A 21,196-nucleotide genomic window follows, 5' to 3' on the forward strand; every position below is an offset into this window, starting at 1 on the left:
TCATGTCCTGCTTATTATGAGCTTTATTTTGACCTACGAACTGTTATTCTACGATCTACAATTCTTGAATTATGCTCTATTTATTAATTACTAGTTCCCTCATTCGCAGCCACATTTGGCTAATTCTTGTACAAATGGTCCGTTTGGTTGGTATATAAACCAAGTATGCTTGAAATAGATTATTCATATTGCAGAGGCTGAGGTTGGTGTTCTGGACGTAACTAGCTGGGCTAGGCGGAGAGCAGGACCAATCAGGACTCTAGGCTGCTCGTACGGGTTCTACGTGTTATCGGTCAGATCGATAATTCACTGCTCTTTGATTGGCGGTATCGTTACGTTATACATTAACAGGCCACAAGTTATAAAACAAACCCTGATTGTCCGCGTCATATTTAGTGGCAGCAAAGTTATGTCAACGTTTTATCATAATCTTTTAGCTGATAATTAAATCACATATGTGTAAAACATTATTTTCATTTTTGCCTACATTTTCCTTTGACTTCCTTCCATATACATTGTCTGTTGATTTGTGAGTAGGCCTGACAAGGAGAACTCGTATGTGATTCTCGTTTATCAAGAGATTATGAAACTGTGATGAAAAAAGATCTGAGAAGAATGTTTTCTATAATGATGACTTATTGTCAACCGTTCGGCAGAATTCATAATTACTAGTTCCATGTTTAGTTTTAGTTACATGCATACGAACATGGATACTTACCTGTTAACCGTTGATCTTCCCACAAAAATTCTGTTACTTTTATATTACTGGACTACAACCAGCATTCATCTCTGTTGTACCTGAACCCTCGGAGTTGCGTATGGAGTCAACTTGCTCTCCCTAGGTTATCCGGAATTGTAATCATCATATGTAACGATCAATTTGCTCATTGTGCCTCTCCAAGTGACATGGGAGTGAGTCATCCAGGAAAGTATTTTTTGCAGGAACTTCGAACAGATTTTTGATTCGTTGTTTAGACCAATGCCTACATGTTTTATTGAAATATGGAACTATTTTTTATATTCCTGTATATGTGCATATTTTTCCTCAAAAAATATCTGAGACTATTTTTGTGCGGAAATTTTATTCATGTAGCACGTTATATACATCAAGTTTCTTTCCTACCTTTTGTTCGCCTACGTATGTTCGATTTTATTTTGACGGGCAACCACAGTTTCATTTCTTTCTTGCCCAGAACGACTGAAAAAATTTAAAAAGAACTCATGACGAATACAATACATTGAACTTTTCATTGAAAGTTTTCTATCATAAAAATGTACCACATGGCACTTGAGATTAGACCAGACTCTACTGGACAATAAATGCTATCAGAATATTATTTAAGAACAGCAAGCTCATTCGGTTTCAATCCATCGTACGATAGCTGATCAACTTAAATTCTATAGACAACGTTAAATCAATCCATAGTTTAAATATACCTTGTATAACATCATACTGGACTACTGATTGCTTTGGCTTTGGGACCATTCAGGAAGATCAGACATAAACAAAAAGTCTTTCAGACTCTGAGTTCCTGTTAACCACTCTAATAACATTTTCAATTAAATTTCACTAGTCCTTAGACTGATGATTCATCATGCTGAATAACTTCCGTGTCAGACGGCAAAACACTGATTGTTGGGCAGTTTATCAAACATTGTCAAGGTGTAGAATGACGACGACCAATGAGTTCCACACCATGGACTTAGGCATGAGACAGTGGTTGCAGTGTGATTTTATCCAGTCTTACTAATGATTTTCTTCACCAATTTCAAGTTCATGCTGTACATTTCTCAGAGAAAACAGTACGTATGCATCACGAAAAGCTTGTCTCAATCATCCGAATAGATCAACAGGAGAACTGTTCTTAAAATCCTCTGGTAGTGTTTTTTATTTTTGCGGACTTTTTGTTTTCTTAATCTCCTCATTTGTCACGTATCTTGCCTTTTACCCGGGACCCGTGTAACCATGGCTGCATATTTATAAATAATTTTGTCCTGGCATTTATCACGAAACTTTAGCCAACATCTGTCCTCCTCATTCAATTTTGTTGTTGATTGCTGCAAACTACTGATTGACTGTAATGTTGTGTTTGACAAAAGTCGAGGTTACTATGCGGAGCCGTTGATCAGTGTTGCTCCATGACCGCCTGATAGAAACGGTTATTAGAATCTTTTCACACCCCATTTTGTAGGGAATACTTTTAATGATTCTGATGTTCTGAGTTATTAACTATCAACCATTCTTCTTCGTGTTTAGTATGTCATCTTATGCTTGAGAAATGTCTGTATGTGCAGCAAAAGCTAGACCATCTGAGATATTTAGTGCTATTGGCATGATTTGTCTTGCTGCTTGATCGAAATCAAATTGATAGAACGGTGTTTGTGACGTGTGACTCAAAACACCTTCACTAATTACGAAGAGTGTGGTCCGCTTTAATTGAGTAAACCTTAGTTTTCTGGTTATTTTTATTTAGGTTGGACGTTAGAATTTTGGTCGTTGCACAAACATCTAGATTGAGAAATGAATACGGTAGAAGCAGACATTTTAGATAGCAAACCCTAGAAATGACCAAGTAATAGCATAGTGCAGTTGAACTGATAAAAGAAATCATTACAAAATCGTTTATGGGAGACGATTTTTATACACGATCACAAAGAACCTACTGAAAGGACTCACAATATTCTTACAGTAGCTACCAGCAGTGTATGGTTATTTGCATTGAATATACGGAATTGTAAATGGTTCCTCAAAAACCTCAGTTAATGAAATGTGAGCTACAATCCTACGATGTTATTGATGGAGGTAGGTAATGTAATGGTGAAGAAGTTTGATAACACAATTTGATGATGCCGAGGAATTTTTGCACAATTTCCGAAATCAGCAGGAAGTGCTGCTAGAAGCTCTGAAAGCCACTCACAACGGACTGAACATTGCCCATTGGGTAAGGTTTTTGTATATCCCTCTAAGATTCACTCACAGTAGAGCTGAATATTTTCTCTTAGGAGCACAAGGGACAAAAATCCTAAAAAACACCCAAGTATACAAGATATGTGTTTTGCTATAGGATACCAGACTAACCAATTCGAAACCGTTATTATCGTACACATTGTAAGAAACAAAAAGGATTTGCGACTTATTGTAAGCTTGACGCCGATAATGTTTTGGCATGATTCGATGATCCCTACCCGTAGATGTGTTACATAGAAAAAGTGTCTTTACATGTCCCCATCTGCTTCAGCCGTAGTTTAAGGGTCGTTGAAGATAACTCGTGCTGAATATCGGTATCTTCATTTTGGGGCTTTGCAAGTTTAGGAAGGCCGAACCCTGGAAGTTGTTCAAGTAAGTTATGAGAGACAAGGTGACTGCAACTACATTGTTTGCCACAGAAGTATGTTGTATATCTGACGCAAATTGCGGAATGTGGTCTAATTGTCGAGACTCTGGAGAGACGTAATCGTTTGAGGACGAGCTTAGAGAGAAGGTGAGATGTTTTGGTCGATTATTAGAGTAAATTGTCGGGTGTTCATTGTACTGTACAGCACAATACATGACTAGGAGCTCGCTGCCGAGTGTGCTATACTTCGATTCAGCGTCTTGTGACCGTCTCGATAAGAGTATTAAAGGTTGACAACTGTCGTATACCCATTATTGTAAGAGTCCTCGAATCGTCGACTGGGATGCGGTAACTGCGATACTAATAGGTGCACTGATGTCCCGATGCGCGAGTCTGACAACTTAGTTTCATTGGCTAAGAGTTAACCAATAGCATAAAAGTAAATGTCAGAACGTGAAAGTTCGAGTAGACGTTCACTTCCTTACTTTGTGTAGGGATTACTTATTGAATGTTGAAACGCTTTGTGAGTTTGAAGTGGTGACCTCGCGCTCCACCGTGTGTTGTTCCATCATCCAAATGATGACCTAATCACTACCGGCCTGGTTTCTTCTATCAGTAGAACGAAAGGTGCTCACCGTCACGGAATGAGCATGGGTGCTCGACATCGAGGAATGATTTTTTCGCGCTGTCGTCCAAATTGGAAATTCTAGAATTTCCACGAAGTTGACCGGTTAGGGTTCTCATGAGAGACGCACAAGTCCGTATGACACGTCGATAGGAATTTTCCGGGCCGTTGGATTTATGTAGTTGCTTGGTTGTTGTCCGTACTGAATAATTTAGAATGGCTCTCACTTTGATTTTCAGAAGCTGGAGGTCTTGAGCATCAAACTTAGTACGAGAGAAACTAGGAAGTTGGTTCCGGTTTGACGTCTCTGGGTGTCTACAGTAATGTCGTACTTTCGCAGTTGTTCGAAAACAAGGTCTCGACTCCAAAGATGAGACTCTCTGACCGGACTTGGGATCAAGCAACCATATACATATGCTTGTTGGGATTCGGGACATCTAATTACATTGTTGATGAATGTGTGGAAATTATGTGCAGCTTTTCCGAAGTCAAACAGCATGCGCGGACGTCCTTAGAATCCGGAAGAAGTTATGATAGCGGTTTCGAGGATGTAGCTTGCAACCAAGGGGATTTGATTATATAGTATTACCAGATCGATTTAGGGGAAAACAGTATGTTATTGAAGCTAGCTGTCAAAATCCAACGGGTAACGATCGGCAGAGCTGTTCGTATTTATTCGCCGACCATTGCAAGTTGGATGACAATCATTGCTGTTTAATTTAGGAAAATTGTGCGATAGAGATGCCCATGGGCTGTTCAATGGCCGAACAATTTCCAAGTCTGTCATGTGGTTGAAATCGATTTCGACCAATATTAGCTTCTCGGGAGCTAGTCGGTGCTTTCTCAAAAATAAAAGTTGTCCTGTAATCATGATGTAGTATGCAGCACTACTGGTAACACACTGTGATTTATTTTATGTTTGGTGCAAACCAGAGTACTTATCGAGTATCTATTGATAGAATGAGTCGATAGCGTACCTAATTGTTAAGAGTACTCATGAGAACTAGGTGGGAAAAAATCCTTTCTAAACTTATGTTAATGAGTATATGCATAGTTAGGCTTTTTTATTTTAATCGTAAATAACTTTTTATTTCTTCCTATCTGTTTAAAGCTATCATAAAGGAGGTTTTGTGGAGATTGTAGTAATTCAGTAGTTCAATTAATGAGTCAATTAAAACTAGACCACTACTAAACGTCTGTAAGCACCGGACGACCTTTTCGTCCTAGTATGGTACTCCTCAGCCATGCGCACCCACAAACCTGCCCCACGGGATTCGAACTCAGGACCCCCGGACCCGCGTGCTAACGCTTAAACTCTAAACCACTGAGCCGACATCCAATGGTGTTAATGTCTAACTTCAGCCAATCCTCGAAATTGGGCCACCGTCCACCATTATCTTCAGTGATTCACTTCTTGCCAACTGACACAGTTGAACTTCACCAATACTTCCTGGCTACGGCCAATGTACCTTGCTCCACAAGAGCAGGTGAACTGGTAGATGCACATGGAGGCGACCAGACGCGGAAGCTTATCTTTTATGGATACAGAAAATAAGTTTCTACTAGTGAAGGATATTCGCAGTTTTGCCGCGTCAAATGTTCTTCTAATAGTTGTTGTTAGACGGTTTTTGATTACGTCCGATGTTCGGTCACCTTTAAATTCCAGACTTATATAAAGGTTTTTCTTTGAAACGGAACAACTAGAATTCTTCTCGCGACTACTTTTATTCATATTCTTTTCTATGAACCGTTCTGGGTAACCATTTTCCGTCAAAGTCTTCTTCAGGAATGCGAGTTCTTCGTTAATGCATTCCGTACTGCATATGTGATGTATGCGATGGCATAAAGAATGGATAAGGTTTCTCTTCCTACTTAACGGAACCCAGCTATAGAAGTTGGTTAGCTGGCCATTCCATGTTTGTTTTCTAAAGATGGATCTTTTAAAGAACCATTACTCGTTCTCATCAGACGTACATCGAGAAAAGGAATTGATTGGTCTTGTTCCCTTTCTAACGTGAAGTCTATGGAAGGGTGGCACGAGTTAAAGGTATGTAGAATATCATCTAAATCAATATTATTGTCACAAACAACAAACGTGTCGTCCATGTATCTCACGTATAGGTGGAATCGATTGATCATTGAACGGAGTTGGTCGTTTTCTACTTTTGCCATGAAACAGTCTGCTAAAATTGGACCCAATGGAGACCCCACTGCGATCCCATCCCTTTGTCTATATATTTCATTATTGAAACTGAACTGGACATTAAAAGTACAGCGTAACAATAATTCTTTCAGGTGTTCAGTTGGCAAACCTAGCAGACTGTTTCATGGCAAAAGTAGAAAACGACCAACTCCGTTCAGTGATCAATCGATTCCACCTATACGTGAGATACATGGACGACACGTTTGTTGTTTGTGACAATAATATTGATTTAGATGATATTCTACATACCTTTAACTCGTGCCACCCTTCCATAGACTTCACGTTAGAAAGGGAACAAGACCAATCAATTCCTTTTCTCGATGTACGTCTGATGAGAACGAGTAATGGTTCTTTAAAAAGATCCATCTTTAGAAGACAAACATGGAATGGCCAGCTAACCAACTTCTATAGCTGGGTTCCGTTAAGTAGGAAGAGAAACCTTATCCATTCTTTATGCCATCGCATACATCACATATGCAGTACGGAATGCATTAACGAAGAACTCGCATTCCTGAAGAAGACTTTGACGGAAAATGGTTACCCAGAACGGTTCATAGAAAAGAATATGAATAAAAGTAGTCGCGAGAAGAATTCTAGTTGTTCCGTTTCAAAGAAAAACCTTTATATAAGTCTGGAATTTAAAGGTGACCGAACATCGGACGTAATCAAAAACCGTCTAACAACAACTATTAGAAGAACATTTGACGCGGCAAAACTGCGAATATCCTTCACTAGTAGAAACTTATTTTCTGTATCCATAAAAGATAAGCTTCCGCGTCTGGTCGCCTCCATGTGCATCTACCAGTTCACCTGCTCTTGTGGAGCAAGGTACATTGGCCGTAGCCAGCGCTCGCTTTCAACTCGGATACGAGAACATATCCCAGCCTGGTTCTATAAGGGTGAAAGGAAAGCAGTTAGGAGTTCTATTCTTGAACACCTAATCGACTATAACCATTCAACAGATCCACAAATTGATTTTAAGGTTGTTTATATGATTCGTTCAAATCTACCCAGATTTCTTCGTATACAACTTTTAAAAATAGCCGAAGCTCTTGCCATCCAGGAGCTTAAACCAGAACTATGCGTACAAAAGAAGTACGTCTTATCGTTATCGTCACCTTGCCCTTAATTAGTTTGATTATCCTACCATTAATGTTATTATTATTATTATTATCATTATTATTATTACTGCATTACCCCTTTACTTATGTCTTATATTCTCATTGTTTTATTCATGAACGCTCATCATATCAGTTTATTTTTGTACACCTCTATGACCTTTAATTATTATATCAAAAACATTTTAATCATCTTATTATAATCACTAAATCTATTGTTATTGTTCATATTACGTAATCTAGTATTATAACCTTTATATTAACTGTGTTCACATTTCCTCACGGAATTAGTATTTTTACAAAAACAAAATTTTCATATATATACGATTGTACAGCTTGATAATAAATTCGTTGAAAAGAGATCCCTTCGCTGAAATTCGTGTTTTAATTTTGATAAATATATTATTCTGTCCTCAACTCAAATGTGTTCTTCAGGAGTACTAAGTGTCATAGTGGCAATTGTCACGGTGCGATGAGTCAGAATAGACAATGGTGTGAAAATTTGGCGTAACCTTTGTCTGTACGTTGGGATCACACGTCTAATGACAAACTTCTTCATCGTGTCGCAAGGTTCCTAAGCATTACAAGTATCATACTGTGTATTATGTACCTGTCAAAATAGCGCAGTAGTACTCTCAGCACTGCAGGGAGTTGTGCACGCGGGCCCGTCATGTCGTGCTTATATCTAATCACTCCGTGTATGAAGATTTAGAACGTTGTTTTGAACTGTAAGACAAAAAACGAAGTTAAGTCAGTAATTTTTAAGCAATTTCCACATTGTAATAACTTCATACTCTGCAGTATGATCGAGACAATAAACTTCGCTAAATTGCTCTTGGGTCATCAGAAAGTTAAGCGACTCTTGAGACAAAGCTAAGTCACATTTATGTGTCAGCTTGTACTAGGCTTCAACATCTGATTTTTAAGCTTGGCAGTTGTTCGAGGAAAATGGAAGAGCAGTCAAATATCTGTGAAACTAAACTGAAATGCTCAGAGTACACAAAAGCTTAAATCATAATATGTATAAGCATTTTACCGAAATCTACTGCCGAATTATCTCTGACTTCCCAGGAAACCCTACATTTCGCTTTCTGCTGACGTATCAAGTCAATAAAGCCCCTACAACACATAGCTTACTACAAACTACCAGAGTTCTATCAATCCAGGGATTCCAGATCACTATATATTATAACAAGCTCGGCTGTTTCACTTGCTTAAATGTCACTTCCAAATCAGCATACGCCATTCCCTAATTAGAAATTACTTAACTAATACGCCTTGAGAATCAAAATCGTCAAGTTTTACAAATTGGTTTCACGTTTTATTGTACAACGTAAGATGCAACTGAAGCGCGTAGCTCAACTATTCAAACACGGATGTTTCATTATTCAGTAGAGGGAAATGGGAAATATAGTACCGATGTAAAACAAGGAGAAAAAGAAAGACAACTCACAGTTATGAATTCCTTATCCTAACACCAGGTTTTTCGTTGACTACCAACTGCTTATACATAACTGCTACAAGATTACTATTGCGGGCCACAGATCGCTTGATTACCTGTGAGAAAGTTTAAGCACTACATACTGAGGAAGATCTAACCTAGTCCAAATAAAAAACAACAATATTAACTTAGTAATTATAAGCATAATAAGGTCAGTTGAAACACCAACTACGATGGAACTCTAAATTGGACGAAATAACATCCAACCTGGCTTGCAGAGATGAGAAAAAGACTGTAGATCACCAAAAGTAGGTTGTCCATTGATGATCGGGGTCCATTGTAGTAGAATGGGAATGCTGTGACACCTCGCTGCACAGTACCTAACGTAGATTGCTCTTTCAAATTATTTAGATGTTATGGCTATTTTGATGACCAGAGAACAATCATGACCTTACTAGAAATGTGTATACTGGGAATAGACTACAGAAGTACATAGTAGAAACACTGTAGTGTGCGCCAATTCATGGTATGCAAAAGATCAATCCCCGTAAACCATCCTTAACCTTGACGATGTTCGGTAGGCTATCAGTGGTCTGTCGCCTAACGTAGAAATGGTTTAGCCTGATGGATGATTTGGCCCTACACCATGCTCATCCAGCCAATGAGACACGAGTATGACCAGCAGGCCCGATAATTGCACCAGTCGATTTTGGAAGTCAAGTAAAAAGTTGCTGAACGCAAGGAAATATTGTAAAGTAGAAGTGACAATAAGTAGTGGAATTGAATTTCATATCTTAACTAGTAATTCCCAAGATTCTGCAATTTGCACTTTGGTATTCGCAAATGAACTAGTAGTCACAAAGTAGTGAGCGGACCAGGTATTGTATATTTTTACTTCAAATTAAGCGTGCAGTAATGTATAAACCATTTGTAATAGTATACCAACACTATATATACATTCGTGTGTGAATATGAGTAATAACCTTATCTTCGATCCAAAGTTACACATGGCACACAAAAGCAAATGAATGAAAAGGACAACTTTATATTGACAAGAAACAAAAGGTCGATGTCATGCAGTACGAATATAAGAGGAGTTCCACTGCCTACAAGTATACACAATCTTACAATTGCCTTATATGTAGCAGAATAACGATTAAATGAGTCGAATAGATAAAACTCGTCTCCGCATATACTTACTGCTGCTGTTTGTCTCCGTGGATACAAATATCTAAAATATATTCTTGGAATATATTTTGTACTTAAATTTTATACCACTGTTACACAATATATATAGCCGTGATATTGGATAAGAAATTACATGGAGAATTATATTCAAATGGAGTCAACAAAGTGGTAAAGTTTATGATAATTGTGTATTTCAGTGAGCTATTTACATGTTTGAATTAACTTTGGTTTTAACGACAGTGTCTACGTCAGTTTATTTTACTTTTACTATACTTAACCAATTTCTACCTTTCTGGCACAACAGCCAATGTATACGTCAAATTACTCCAATGTTTACACGTGCATACATGCTTGTACAACTTTAAAATAAAATTTTAACATTTAATTGGGGGATTTTATGTCACTTCTCTTTCTTAAAAACTCATAAAAAATAATGGAATCAGAAATATTGTAACCTATTTTTCTTAACAACTGTAATTCAACGATATTTTCTAATAGAATCCTTGAAACAAACCCTTCTTGCTTGTAAACTTGTATATCTTTTATGTGACTCTCAGCTACTTAGTAATCGTTTCAAGATCCCCAGATTCAAGTTAACATTCTATCTGAGTCATATCAACATTAACAATTTTATTGTATTTTGTTTAACAATCCTAAATTCACATACTTTAAACGATGTAATTTGCCCTTAACCTGGTCATTTTTCGGATTATTAATTTGGATATATAACTGTAGAACTTGAAGACAATTTATCGAAAAGAACATTCTTCGTTTAAATACTTAGTAGTCAATTACTGTTATTATGGTCAGTGAGGTGAAATCTCCAGGTTGTTAAGAATCCTTTATATTTTTACTGACCACTGCTGAATTTATGAAATAATCTATAGAAATACGAAATGTTCCATCATTACAATAATAATAATAATAATAAAAGTTTTCATCACTATAATTACCGCACAGATAATCAAACAATAGACTTGAAAATGAATGATAGCAGATAATGAATGATTGGAATTTTGCGTCAGTATTAATTTTATACACAACACAATATACACCAATATATATGCGGAAGACAAATAATTAAAATGATTTAGTACTGATTGTTTCTCATCACCTTCTGTTTATATTCTCTTTAATATATCTAATTATTTACACACTTCTCATTATGTTATTTTAATAACGTTAAGTGATTATTATTGAACTATTAACTAGGATTTCTATTATTTATATCATCACTATCGTTGTTACGTCTATCTACTTACTATTAATTTGTAGTTTTTACTTACTATTTCATTTCTTTAGTTCAGGTAAATTTAACAAACAACTTTTCTACAGACTGACATTGTATGTGTATATATAAGTACTTGCCCTAATATGAAAATATACAACAACAAACACCTTTCATATCATAAAGTCTCTTAAATATAAGATAAAATAGAAACAAATAATTTAATGAACGAGGAGGCTGTAGAGTTAGTTCAGTAACCAAGAAAAAAATGCTGATGAAAGCATATTAAGCAAAACCAATCCGATATTATAATCAATGACTAAGAACGGTCTCTAATGTAAACAAATTATTTTAGATGAAATAATAATGCAATAATGAGAATCATAGTAATATAACAATGCAATGATTGTCAATAAATTTGTGTGACTGAAGTATACAACGAGAACTTTCTTGTCGTGTTCCAGTTACTTTAAGATATTGTGTTATAAAACAAAAGTGACATGAATAACGTTTGAAATAAAAGGAAATAATTTAATTCTGCAACAAAATGATCATTTGAATTTTCTTTTTAAAGTCAAGTTTGGTTAAAATATACGATCAGGAAACAGAGCCGGTGCAACTAATGTCCACACATAAATACCCAAACATACCCAACTGCTCACAATACGTACCCAAAAACCAGCTGAATTGCTGACTAGTGTTTTCAAATCATTTTGTGGCTTTAGCCAATTAGTAAGCATGACCATAACATACAATGTGGCTAGTAACATCATAAAATGATACATAAAATAGTTATAAGCCACACCATTTTTTTCATTATCCCATACTTTTTGACCATCACGTCCATCGTCGTCATCAGCACTAGAAAATTGTTCTGCCAAGGTTGTATCTTCTGTACCCTACAGAAGAAAGGCAAAAGTATAAACAAAAACAAATTTAATTTCCTAAATCAACTAGAAGCAAACAGATGTCATGTTAGATATTTAGAACTAATAAAGTAGAAAACTAGGATTTGTTTAGTTTTCTTCGTTAACACTTACAGTTTAACAAGGCTTGTGTGGAAACATGAACACTTTGTTGATGATTAATGTTATTCGGTGCTATGGAAAGACAGTAGGACTGCTTTTAAATGATAACCAGAAATACAATTGGTATATATTTCTAGCCATAAAAACAAGGTAAAAACTCATAGGTCTAATGAAAATCCAAATATTACGCCATTTCTACTCTAGATTGTCTTATACTGACTTAATGCCCACACATTAAGTTGACTCACGGAACGAGCTTTTCTTTCATCCTTTGAACTAATGTAATAGTAGTCTGTAGAGAGCAATAACCCAATTGAAGGATACCACATCTTTCTAATCTATGATAGATCGGTGACATACAGTACAGACCAAGAGGCTTCTTGGATAACATACTTAACATTCGAATTATAAAACAGACTTGCAAAAAGATAGACTATTTCGAAAGAACTTAGCAGGCTTTTAACACAGATGATACAGAAGTGACATAATAAATAAGACTAAATATTTTATTGGAATTCAAGATTACTCGAGAACATTTGGTGCTTAGTAGATAATTAGAGATGTCAATGTCAACGATTTTACCAAGACCAAGCAAAATTAAATTACGGGAAAACATACAACATTAGGTTAGATTTTACTGAATTGGACATAACTCATTTTCACCAGAATCAATTGTAGGTGGTAATACATATTGACTAGATTCGTGAACTCATATGTTGCAAAAGGGATTCACGTCGTTACGTATAGTTAAGTGATGATGAAGATGTGTCTCATTAATGAACTATGGCTTTGAGCCACCATCAATATGACCACTAGCGATAATACGTTGCCGCTAGACAGAAGTAAGCGTTGTGATGTTTGAACATGTAACCTAGTAATTCAATGGCATGTTTTAATTTGTTATCGTAAGCCTACTTGAAACTACCAGTACAGTCGAATCACTCCAACTCCAGAAAGTTAATCGAACCCAATAACTTCATATAAGGATAAAGAATAAGAAATGAATGTAACTGAGGGAATTTTAACTACATTTATCATGAGCACGATTACTAGTAACCCCGAGTTCATAAGTGGTAAAAAGGAATGTAGAATAATGATTAAACATTATATAAGTGTAGACTAATAATGCAACTGTTAATCAAGGTTAGCTATAAACAAAAATGGCGATTTCCAACGATCAGCCATTATTCGAAAAAAAAATCAAATAACATGCAAACCAAGTCAAAACACTCATCTACTAAATTCAGCATCAATGTCTACATTTACTAGGACAACTCATTTCCATATTATTTGCTTTCGTAGATTCTTATCTAACTTTATTTGACAAAAACATCTATTGATCTACATAAATAGATAAATCTATTAATCAAAGATGACCTAGATAGTAACACTATATATATATGCCTACCAATTAAGAGACGAGTATACTGCGCAGCAGTTCGGTTCGCCGTATACGGTATAACACTTGACTTTTATCCAAACATGTACAGAAGCGGTTTATTGTAAACTACAAGAGTAGATCGACAGCCACAAATTATTTTATGAAATTCCTTCACTGAAACAACGACAGCTAATCCTTGCTTTTCTATTTGACTACATTTTCGTTTGGTTGCACTACGAACTCTTGATGTTATAGATCTTTCTTTATCATCAGAAAAACAGTGATTAATAACAACTTCGATTCCATGGTTAAAAGCATCAGCAGCTGCAGTTATTTCTAATTTAGGATTAAACTTTATCAACAGTAGTTTTGAGGATAATATCCTTTTATTTCGCCGAATGTTTACATTTAAATCCAGTTCCATGTTGCGTTAACTACCAAGGGTTGGTTTAACGGGTATCGTGACACGTGCATAGAAGATATAAATAGAACACAGTATACAAGCATTTCCAGGAACGAAGTGTGCTAGAATCTGTTGGTCTGAACACGTGTTTGATGGTATTTACACTATCCGGAATTGGTCGATGACCATCTTTACTAAATATATACCTAAGGTACATAACAAACTAAAGCAAAAATTCACATTTTTTTTCTTTGCAATTAAAAACAAACTTGTGATATTTTGGTATGCTATATATCCGATCGACCTATTAGTTCCTCAGCGATTACGGCAACAATTACAACATAATCCGGGTAAACTGCCAAACTTTGCAGATTAAACAAGGTAATATCCATTATTTGCTGGGAAATTTCTAGCGCTGGTTTCACACCGAATGGTAACCGGTTATACTGATAAAGTCCACTATGAGTATTAACGGCTAGATACTCTGATTTTGTATCAACTTCTAGTCGCAAACAGATTTCAGATAGTAAATAAATCTTTTGGTAGAGGTAATGGATATGAGTGATGCTGTAAATTATAAGTAAAACCAGTTGAAAAATTTACATAAGGACGAATAGTTCTATTTGTTTTCTAAAATACGACAACTTGAACTACCTATGCTGAATAAGTAACAGTTTGCATAACATTGAGTTTCCCTAGTGGGTCTGATTCGTTGTCAGCTTTATCTGTGGCAAGATACGGAGATCGATGTTATGGATGAAAAGCGGATTTCACATCTTGTCGTAGGTATATTTTCAGCTTCCCAGTTGTGCGTTATCCCAACCTATTCTGAAACAATTTGGCATGTTTTCTGAAGTCATGACAAACAACGGAAGCTAATTTTCGAGACGTTATTTCACTCAATTCAGCGCTTGTGAAACACTAGCATATATTTTTATCTTTAGTTTATTCTACAAATCATAGGCTTTCGTTTGACGTGCGATTCACTGCTATAACTCATTCTTTTCTAAGGCCATTGTAATTTAAACGTGGCCTTTTGTACTCTATTTTCCTACCCTAATGCCCAGTTTCGGACATAATTGCGTTTTCTTAACTGCTTGTTCGTTGTGGTCATGGTGTAGTAAACAAGAACACGAGTGGGGACAATCGAATGTGTTTGAACACACAATTACAGAACGTCTTACTAAAATCTGAGAACCATACCGTGAATAGTTAATTTGCAAAATATCAACCAATTGTCTCAAACTTGACTGTTTCTTTCGCAAATATCAGTCTATCGTCTCAGATTTGATTGTTCGTGCATTTTCATACCAATTGCCTTCCATTTCCGTTCTTTCTTTATCGATCTTCTACTGAAATACATTCTATTCCTAATTATCGTTATATACTACTTGTGTGGATATAAGTAGCTTACACCACAATGATAGTCATCTATCTAGTCATTAATCGGAATCGGGATCGAAAATAAGTCGAGTAGTGTGCCAGTTGACTCGTCCTTTCTCTGTCTTTCGGTTGTAAACCAATTAGGTGATAGAACAGTTTTCGTCTCTCTACCCAAGGCCGTTAATCTCATTTCGAACTCACGCATACTAGCCTCAAAGTTAAACAAGTTAGCCTATCGTTCAAGGATTTAGTTAAGATCAATACAAGCTACCTTTCGTAAATAATTGGACAGACAGATCAAGAGCGCGGCATTTTCCCACGTATTTTACTGTCAAAACTGTCTAAGTTGCGTAAACGATTTAACCTGTCTATTCAGTCAATGGCAAATGTAACAAATACACTTTTTATAAATTTGATACAAGGGCTTCGTTGGTCGTGATCACGAACTCTTTCGATTGGTATTGGCTATACTTCGTGCCGTTTTGTCTTTAGACCGTCTTAACATTAGAGACAGTATGGTTGAATGGAAACGCACTATTAGTTTCCATAATGATTGTATCTTGTTCTATGTTTATTAGTCGTTGACGTTCTGTAGTAACAGACTGGAGCTTCATCTCATTATTACGTTTAATCCGGGACAACAATCGTGTGAGAAAATTGGTATATGTGGAAGAATTTAATCCAGAAATTTAGCCTGAGCACTAGCTAATACACTTAACTTGAGACGCTCTGCTTGCACATTCAGCCTTCCGACATACGTAAGGTAATTTTCGTTAGCTTCTTTTGTCAACGGTAGACAACTATAACTAGTACGAGATTACAATACTTGTTTATAAAACATTTTATCAATAATGTTAACAGCTTCATTAAAATACAATTATCAGGTGTTTAGACAGAATATGATTTGAGTACTTTTAATGCTTATTCAGACCAAGCATTTTAACAGTAACTGGATCACTTTTGAGTTATCTGAAGCAGTACATTTTACCCGGAAACCAGGCTTTAAAAGTATGTCTGCTATCTACATCAAAAACAAATCGCAGAATTTAACTGAGAAGTGGTTCTATAACTTTCTGTTCTGGGGCGCTTCACTAGTAAGAACCAAATGAGATTATTCATCGACCGAATTCATTCATTTTTTAAAACGTTACTCGCAGTGATTTTTAATCAGATCAATTGTCACATTGGATACCAACCAAAATTAAAGCAAAAAAATCCTGAATATCACGTCAAAAAGCACATACAGTTAACAGCCACGATAGTATATCAATATGTTAACTAAACTAAATAAGAGGATAACAACAGGGTTTATTTACTGATCATACAATAGCGGTTTCTTTAGGCAATCCAAATGACAAATGAAATACGGATTTTAAAGAGAAAACGACAAAAGTATGAAAATTAGTAAGTGAGATAATTGACCATAACTAAGTTCAAAATAAACAGTAATAATCCCAAACGTATAATCCCAGAGGCTTCGAGCATTAGTGATAACATGATACTCGGTTTGTGCGAAAATTGGGTCATAATATATATATTATCGAGCTAATATTCAAAAAGACATAGAGAGGAAATGGAAAAATTCGGAAAACGAGGTCCATGGTATGGACGACCACTTGTGATCTAATTACGCAAGGATGATGTACGACTAAAAGGCTGATGAATCAAAATATTGTGATCGACGTCTTCCAGTATATTTTAGTGGTATATATAGGGTAAGCTACGACTATTATTAGTGGTATCCAATTTGCTGGGTTTTCAAAAGAAAACATGAGACAATAAGGATGATATTTGGAAATATATATTCATTAGAAACAACAAACAGTTGGAGTAATTTACGATTATAGGTAGAATAAAAAAACAAATAAATACTTACGGAAATAAGGAACTTTCCAGCTGATGTTTTTGTACTAGACCTTAGGGTGGAGTAAAGAACAGAAAAAACGAGCACTATTATACCGATAGCAATATGTCGATCGAACTTCAAAACAACTGAACCATCCTGTGTATTTGTACTGTTTGCGATAGTTAGGGATGGGTTGCATACTGGATCATGACCATTTGTTAAACCAGACCATGTCAGGAAAGTTACATAGGCAGTAATCATTGAGGACTGAAAAGAATTATGTTGTTAAGTTACATCAAAACGATATATCATTGGTAATAAGAATAATTTTTATCAGCATAATAAAATATTAGGTGAAAGAACTATGTATTTTGAAGTGTTCAACTGATTACGAAAACTAATGAAGAAAATATTTATTTATTTGTTTAAACAAACATTGGTACAAGGAGGTGCCAAAACTATATTTGCGCCACACAAGTCATCTGATTTTTATGTGGGCTGTGATACTGCCCGGGTGCCCAGACCGAAAATATAATTGAGGAAAAAGTGTGAAATTTTTATGAACATTTTTAACTGTGATCAAATATTAAAAACGCTAATGTATAAATCAAAACACATATAAATGTACAATACCTATCAATTATATTTCCATCAGGATTTACTTATATGGATTCACCTCTCCCTCTCGAAATGCTCTCACATGTCCACGCGTATACAGTCACTGCCAGGGAAGTCCTACTCACTGACTTCTCGCGGCGGGGTTGTTGTTTACGAAATTGAGAGGACGAAAATTGAATGCCCGATGTTTTGACCAGGTTTGTGGATATGGAGGATTTATTTATTTAAGCAGATAAACACTGGTACAAGGAGGCACCAAATAGATATGCGCCACACAAACCATTCGATTTGTGTGAGGGCTAGGATACTGCACGGGTGCCCATACCGAAGATGGTTTTCTTAGAAGGCCACTCCCTGAGCTTTTGACCTAAAGGTCTAATCTACAAGGCAGTGTAGCAACCTGAGGGGATGCAGTCCCATGGTAGCCGGTGACCAACGAATGGTTCACACGCCATTTGTTCACTCAGGATCCTGAAGCCCTTCTACACCATTGGTTTGGAGCTGGGGTTTTCCAACTCCCCTAGGTGGACCATCCGTGTCCACTGACCGGGTTAAAGAGCCGGACATTTGCTTTTCGTCCTCAATTTCATAAACGAAACCCTTGCTGCGAGAAGGCAGTAAGTGAAACTTCCCCGTCAGTGTTTGCATGCACGTGGCCATGTGAGAGCATTTCGAGAGAGAGTTGACTCTCCCCACTCTCGGACGTACTAGGGCATTTGGGGGCGGATATGGAGGATCTACATAGAGGAGTTGGAAAACCCTGATTCCAAACCAATGGTGCACACGGGCTCCAGGATTCCGAGTGAACAAATGGTGTATAAACCATTCATTGGTCCCCGGCTACCATGGGACTGCATCCCCTCAGGTTGCTACACTGCCTTGTAGATTAGACTTTTAGGTCAAAGGCTCGGGGAGTGACCCCCTAAGAAAACCATCTTCGGTATGTGCATCCGGGCAATATCACAGCCCTCACATGAATCGAATGATTTGTGTGGCGCAAATATAGTTTTGGCACCTTCTTGTACCAATGTTTATTTCAATAATCATAAAGCCCTGTTATAAATGTCCTAGCCTGTGAATTGAAACCTAAAAATATAAAGTTGATATAATGGTGAAACCATCGACCGATTTATAGAGGCCCGACTCAAAGTCGTCAACAAGAACCGTAATTCGTTCTTTGAGGCTCTACAACTGCATCGATTAAGGTAATTGAACTAAGTATCACATACGTCCAGCCTTTTATTTAGAGTACCATATTACTCGGAACCAAAGGATGGGAGAATGTAAGGTCCATATGACAAAAACAAGGGATCATGAAGACGTTGACTACTGACCTGAGATGTAGTCTTGTTGACTTTTCATGTGCGTTTTTGAAAATAGAAACCATGTACGATAATTGTTCAAAAATGGTCACCATATAAACATGTTTTGGTATTTTGTCTCGGAATTACTTTGCCTCAAATTACTGCCATGCGTCTATCTTTACTTTATGACCCGTCTCCGCATTTAGTCAACACATTTCTTTATAGCACATTAGACGAAGACTAGAAATTGCTAAACCAAAAAGGTAGGACAAAACGAATATTTTAGGTTTTAAATTGGACAAGAGCCGAACATATTTTGATAGATCATGATGACTTTCAACACCGAAAAAGTTCACTCACGGAACCCATACGCTTACATAAAGGGTCAACAGTTAGTAACATCAGACTATTCTAGTGTCTTGGTTTAACTATGGTGAGATTTCCCCCACATCGCTTCACACAACATTGTAGATTACAAGCGAAGCTAAAAATACTATCATATGAAAAATTAGTTGTTTGCTCGTGTCATGTTTTTTCACCTATACCTTCTATATTTAATTGTTCAAGATAGCTGGTTTTATTACTTTCACGCTTTATCCTTATCTTCTCAAGTTCTCTTAACTACCCTAATAGAAAGTGTGACAATTCAGACAAGTAGATGTTTTAGGTTTAATGTTCCTTGTGTATCCTTGTCTACGTAAAAGCTTATGTCCACAGTCGTTAACTCCGAGTAAGCTAGTAGTTCTTTCGAAACAAAAACAAGATAGGTCATAAGGCTGCTTAGTCATCCGATCTTCCATGATGAGAACTACGCCGTGACTATAAAGTAAATAAATACTTTAATTGTTGTAGAGTTTATTAAGTATAATAGTAATCTCACAGTTCAATATTCATCTCACCTGTAACAAGCCAGACTGTGGCATATATTCTTGCACTCTCGGCAAAATTGAAATAACTGATGCAAGGAAGCAGAAAATAAGATTAAGACTGATTAAAGCCTTATTTAGTCCACATTGTGGAGCACTTGCGTAAAAGATAAACAGGAGTATAATCCCGGCGATCGACAATGAATTAAAGAGAAAAGTGAAAAAGATCAGACCTAGTGCATAACACTTTTCTCCACTTTCTTCATACTGTGTTAGCCAGTTCTCATTCCATGAGTGAGCAAAATCCACAAGAAGAATTAACTGTATGATTATGTACAAACTCCCACCAATCATTCCGACGTACATCCATAAACTTGTAAAACCTTCCACGGGTATGAAGAATGCACCAATCAATAAGCCAAACCAACAAACATACTTAAAGAACCAAAACCCATTTTGTAATTTCGCTCTCCAGTCCATAGATGAGTGGACCCGGATCATAATTACACAGAACACAAGATAAAACATAGTTGATGCAAAACAAATACGGTAAACAGCCCCGAAACCAGTAATAGCATCACAATCTAGAGCGGCTTTTTGCTCCTTCGTAAATGGAGACAGCTTAAAAGGTGTACAGAGTGCAGGGATTTTGGTTAGACTGTCTTTAACGTTAGGAATTAGAGCGATTACTGAAAGAAGGACTGTAACAATAAGTATAATACTAAACATCATTCGTGAAGACGTCGAAGACTTGCAACTAGGTAGGCAAGCACAGCACAAGCTAGCAGCAGAACTGCAAAAACAACAAGCGACTGAACTTACAATACAACCCATCACAAGGAATGCAGAGAAAAAATAACTTTAGAACAAAAAAGATATGTCCACCAAATAGCCAACTCAAAAAGTTGGTCGAGGGAAGTAAGGTCAATGACGAAGCTTCAACGTCCAACGGAATTGTGGAAAAAAAGTTCAAATGGTTCAAATGGTTGTGGGTGTAATAGAAGAAGCTTTCGCTTAACAGGCTTCCGTGTCTAGTAGCAGGGGATCACCAAATCTTCCAGGCAGGAACCTAGGTATGTTAACAATAAAAGAGGAAAAAGAAATTGGTAAATCATAGTATCAAACATCTAGAGTAACTGAGACACATGCCTAAGAGTAACTCATGACTTTCAATCAGTTTCAGTTTGGGAAAGACAGGAGGCTTGATGGCCTATGTTAGTCCTGGCAAT

The 21,196-nt window shown here is 36.6% G+C and overlaps 1 protein-coding gene across 2 annotated transcripts; it reads right to left on the bottom strand.

The window, feature by feature from the left end:
- Nucleotides 1-11,239: 11,239 nt before the first annotated feature.
- SERINC3_3 (Serine incorporator 3) lies at nucleotides 11,240-20,915 on the bottom strand (the record flags this gene model as incomplete). Of its 2 annotated transcripts, none has more annotated exons than XM_051216606.1 (3): nucleotides 20,001-20,915; nucleotides 19,132-19,351; nucleotides 11,240-17,446 (listed from the first exon to the last, which is right to left on the bottom strand). In XM_051216606.1, exons 1-2 carry the CDS (start codon nucleotides 20,799-20,801, stop codon nucleotides 19,331-19,333), a joined length of 822 nt encoding a protein of 273 aa, XP_051065196.1. In that variant the 5' UTR covers nucleotides 20,802-20,915. The 2 variants fall into 2 exon arrangements, with proteins under 2 accessions (XP_051065196.1, XP_012798574.1); XM_012943120.3 differs by lacking the exon at nucleotides 19,132-19,351 and having other exon boundaries at nucleotides 11,723-12,037; nucleotides 17,210-17,446.
- Nucleotides 20,916-21,196: the final 281 nt, after the last annotated feature.

This window comes from Schistosoma haematobium, chromosome 6 (assembly GCF_000699445.3).
Source record: "Schistosoma haematobium chromosome 6, whole genome shotgun sequence".
Lineage (NCBI taxonomy): Eukaryota > Metazoa > Platyhelminthes > Trematoda > Strigeidida > Schistosomatidae > Schistosoma > Schistosoma haematobium.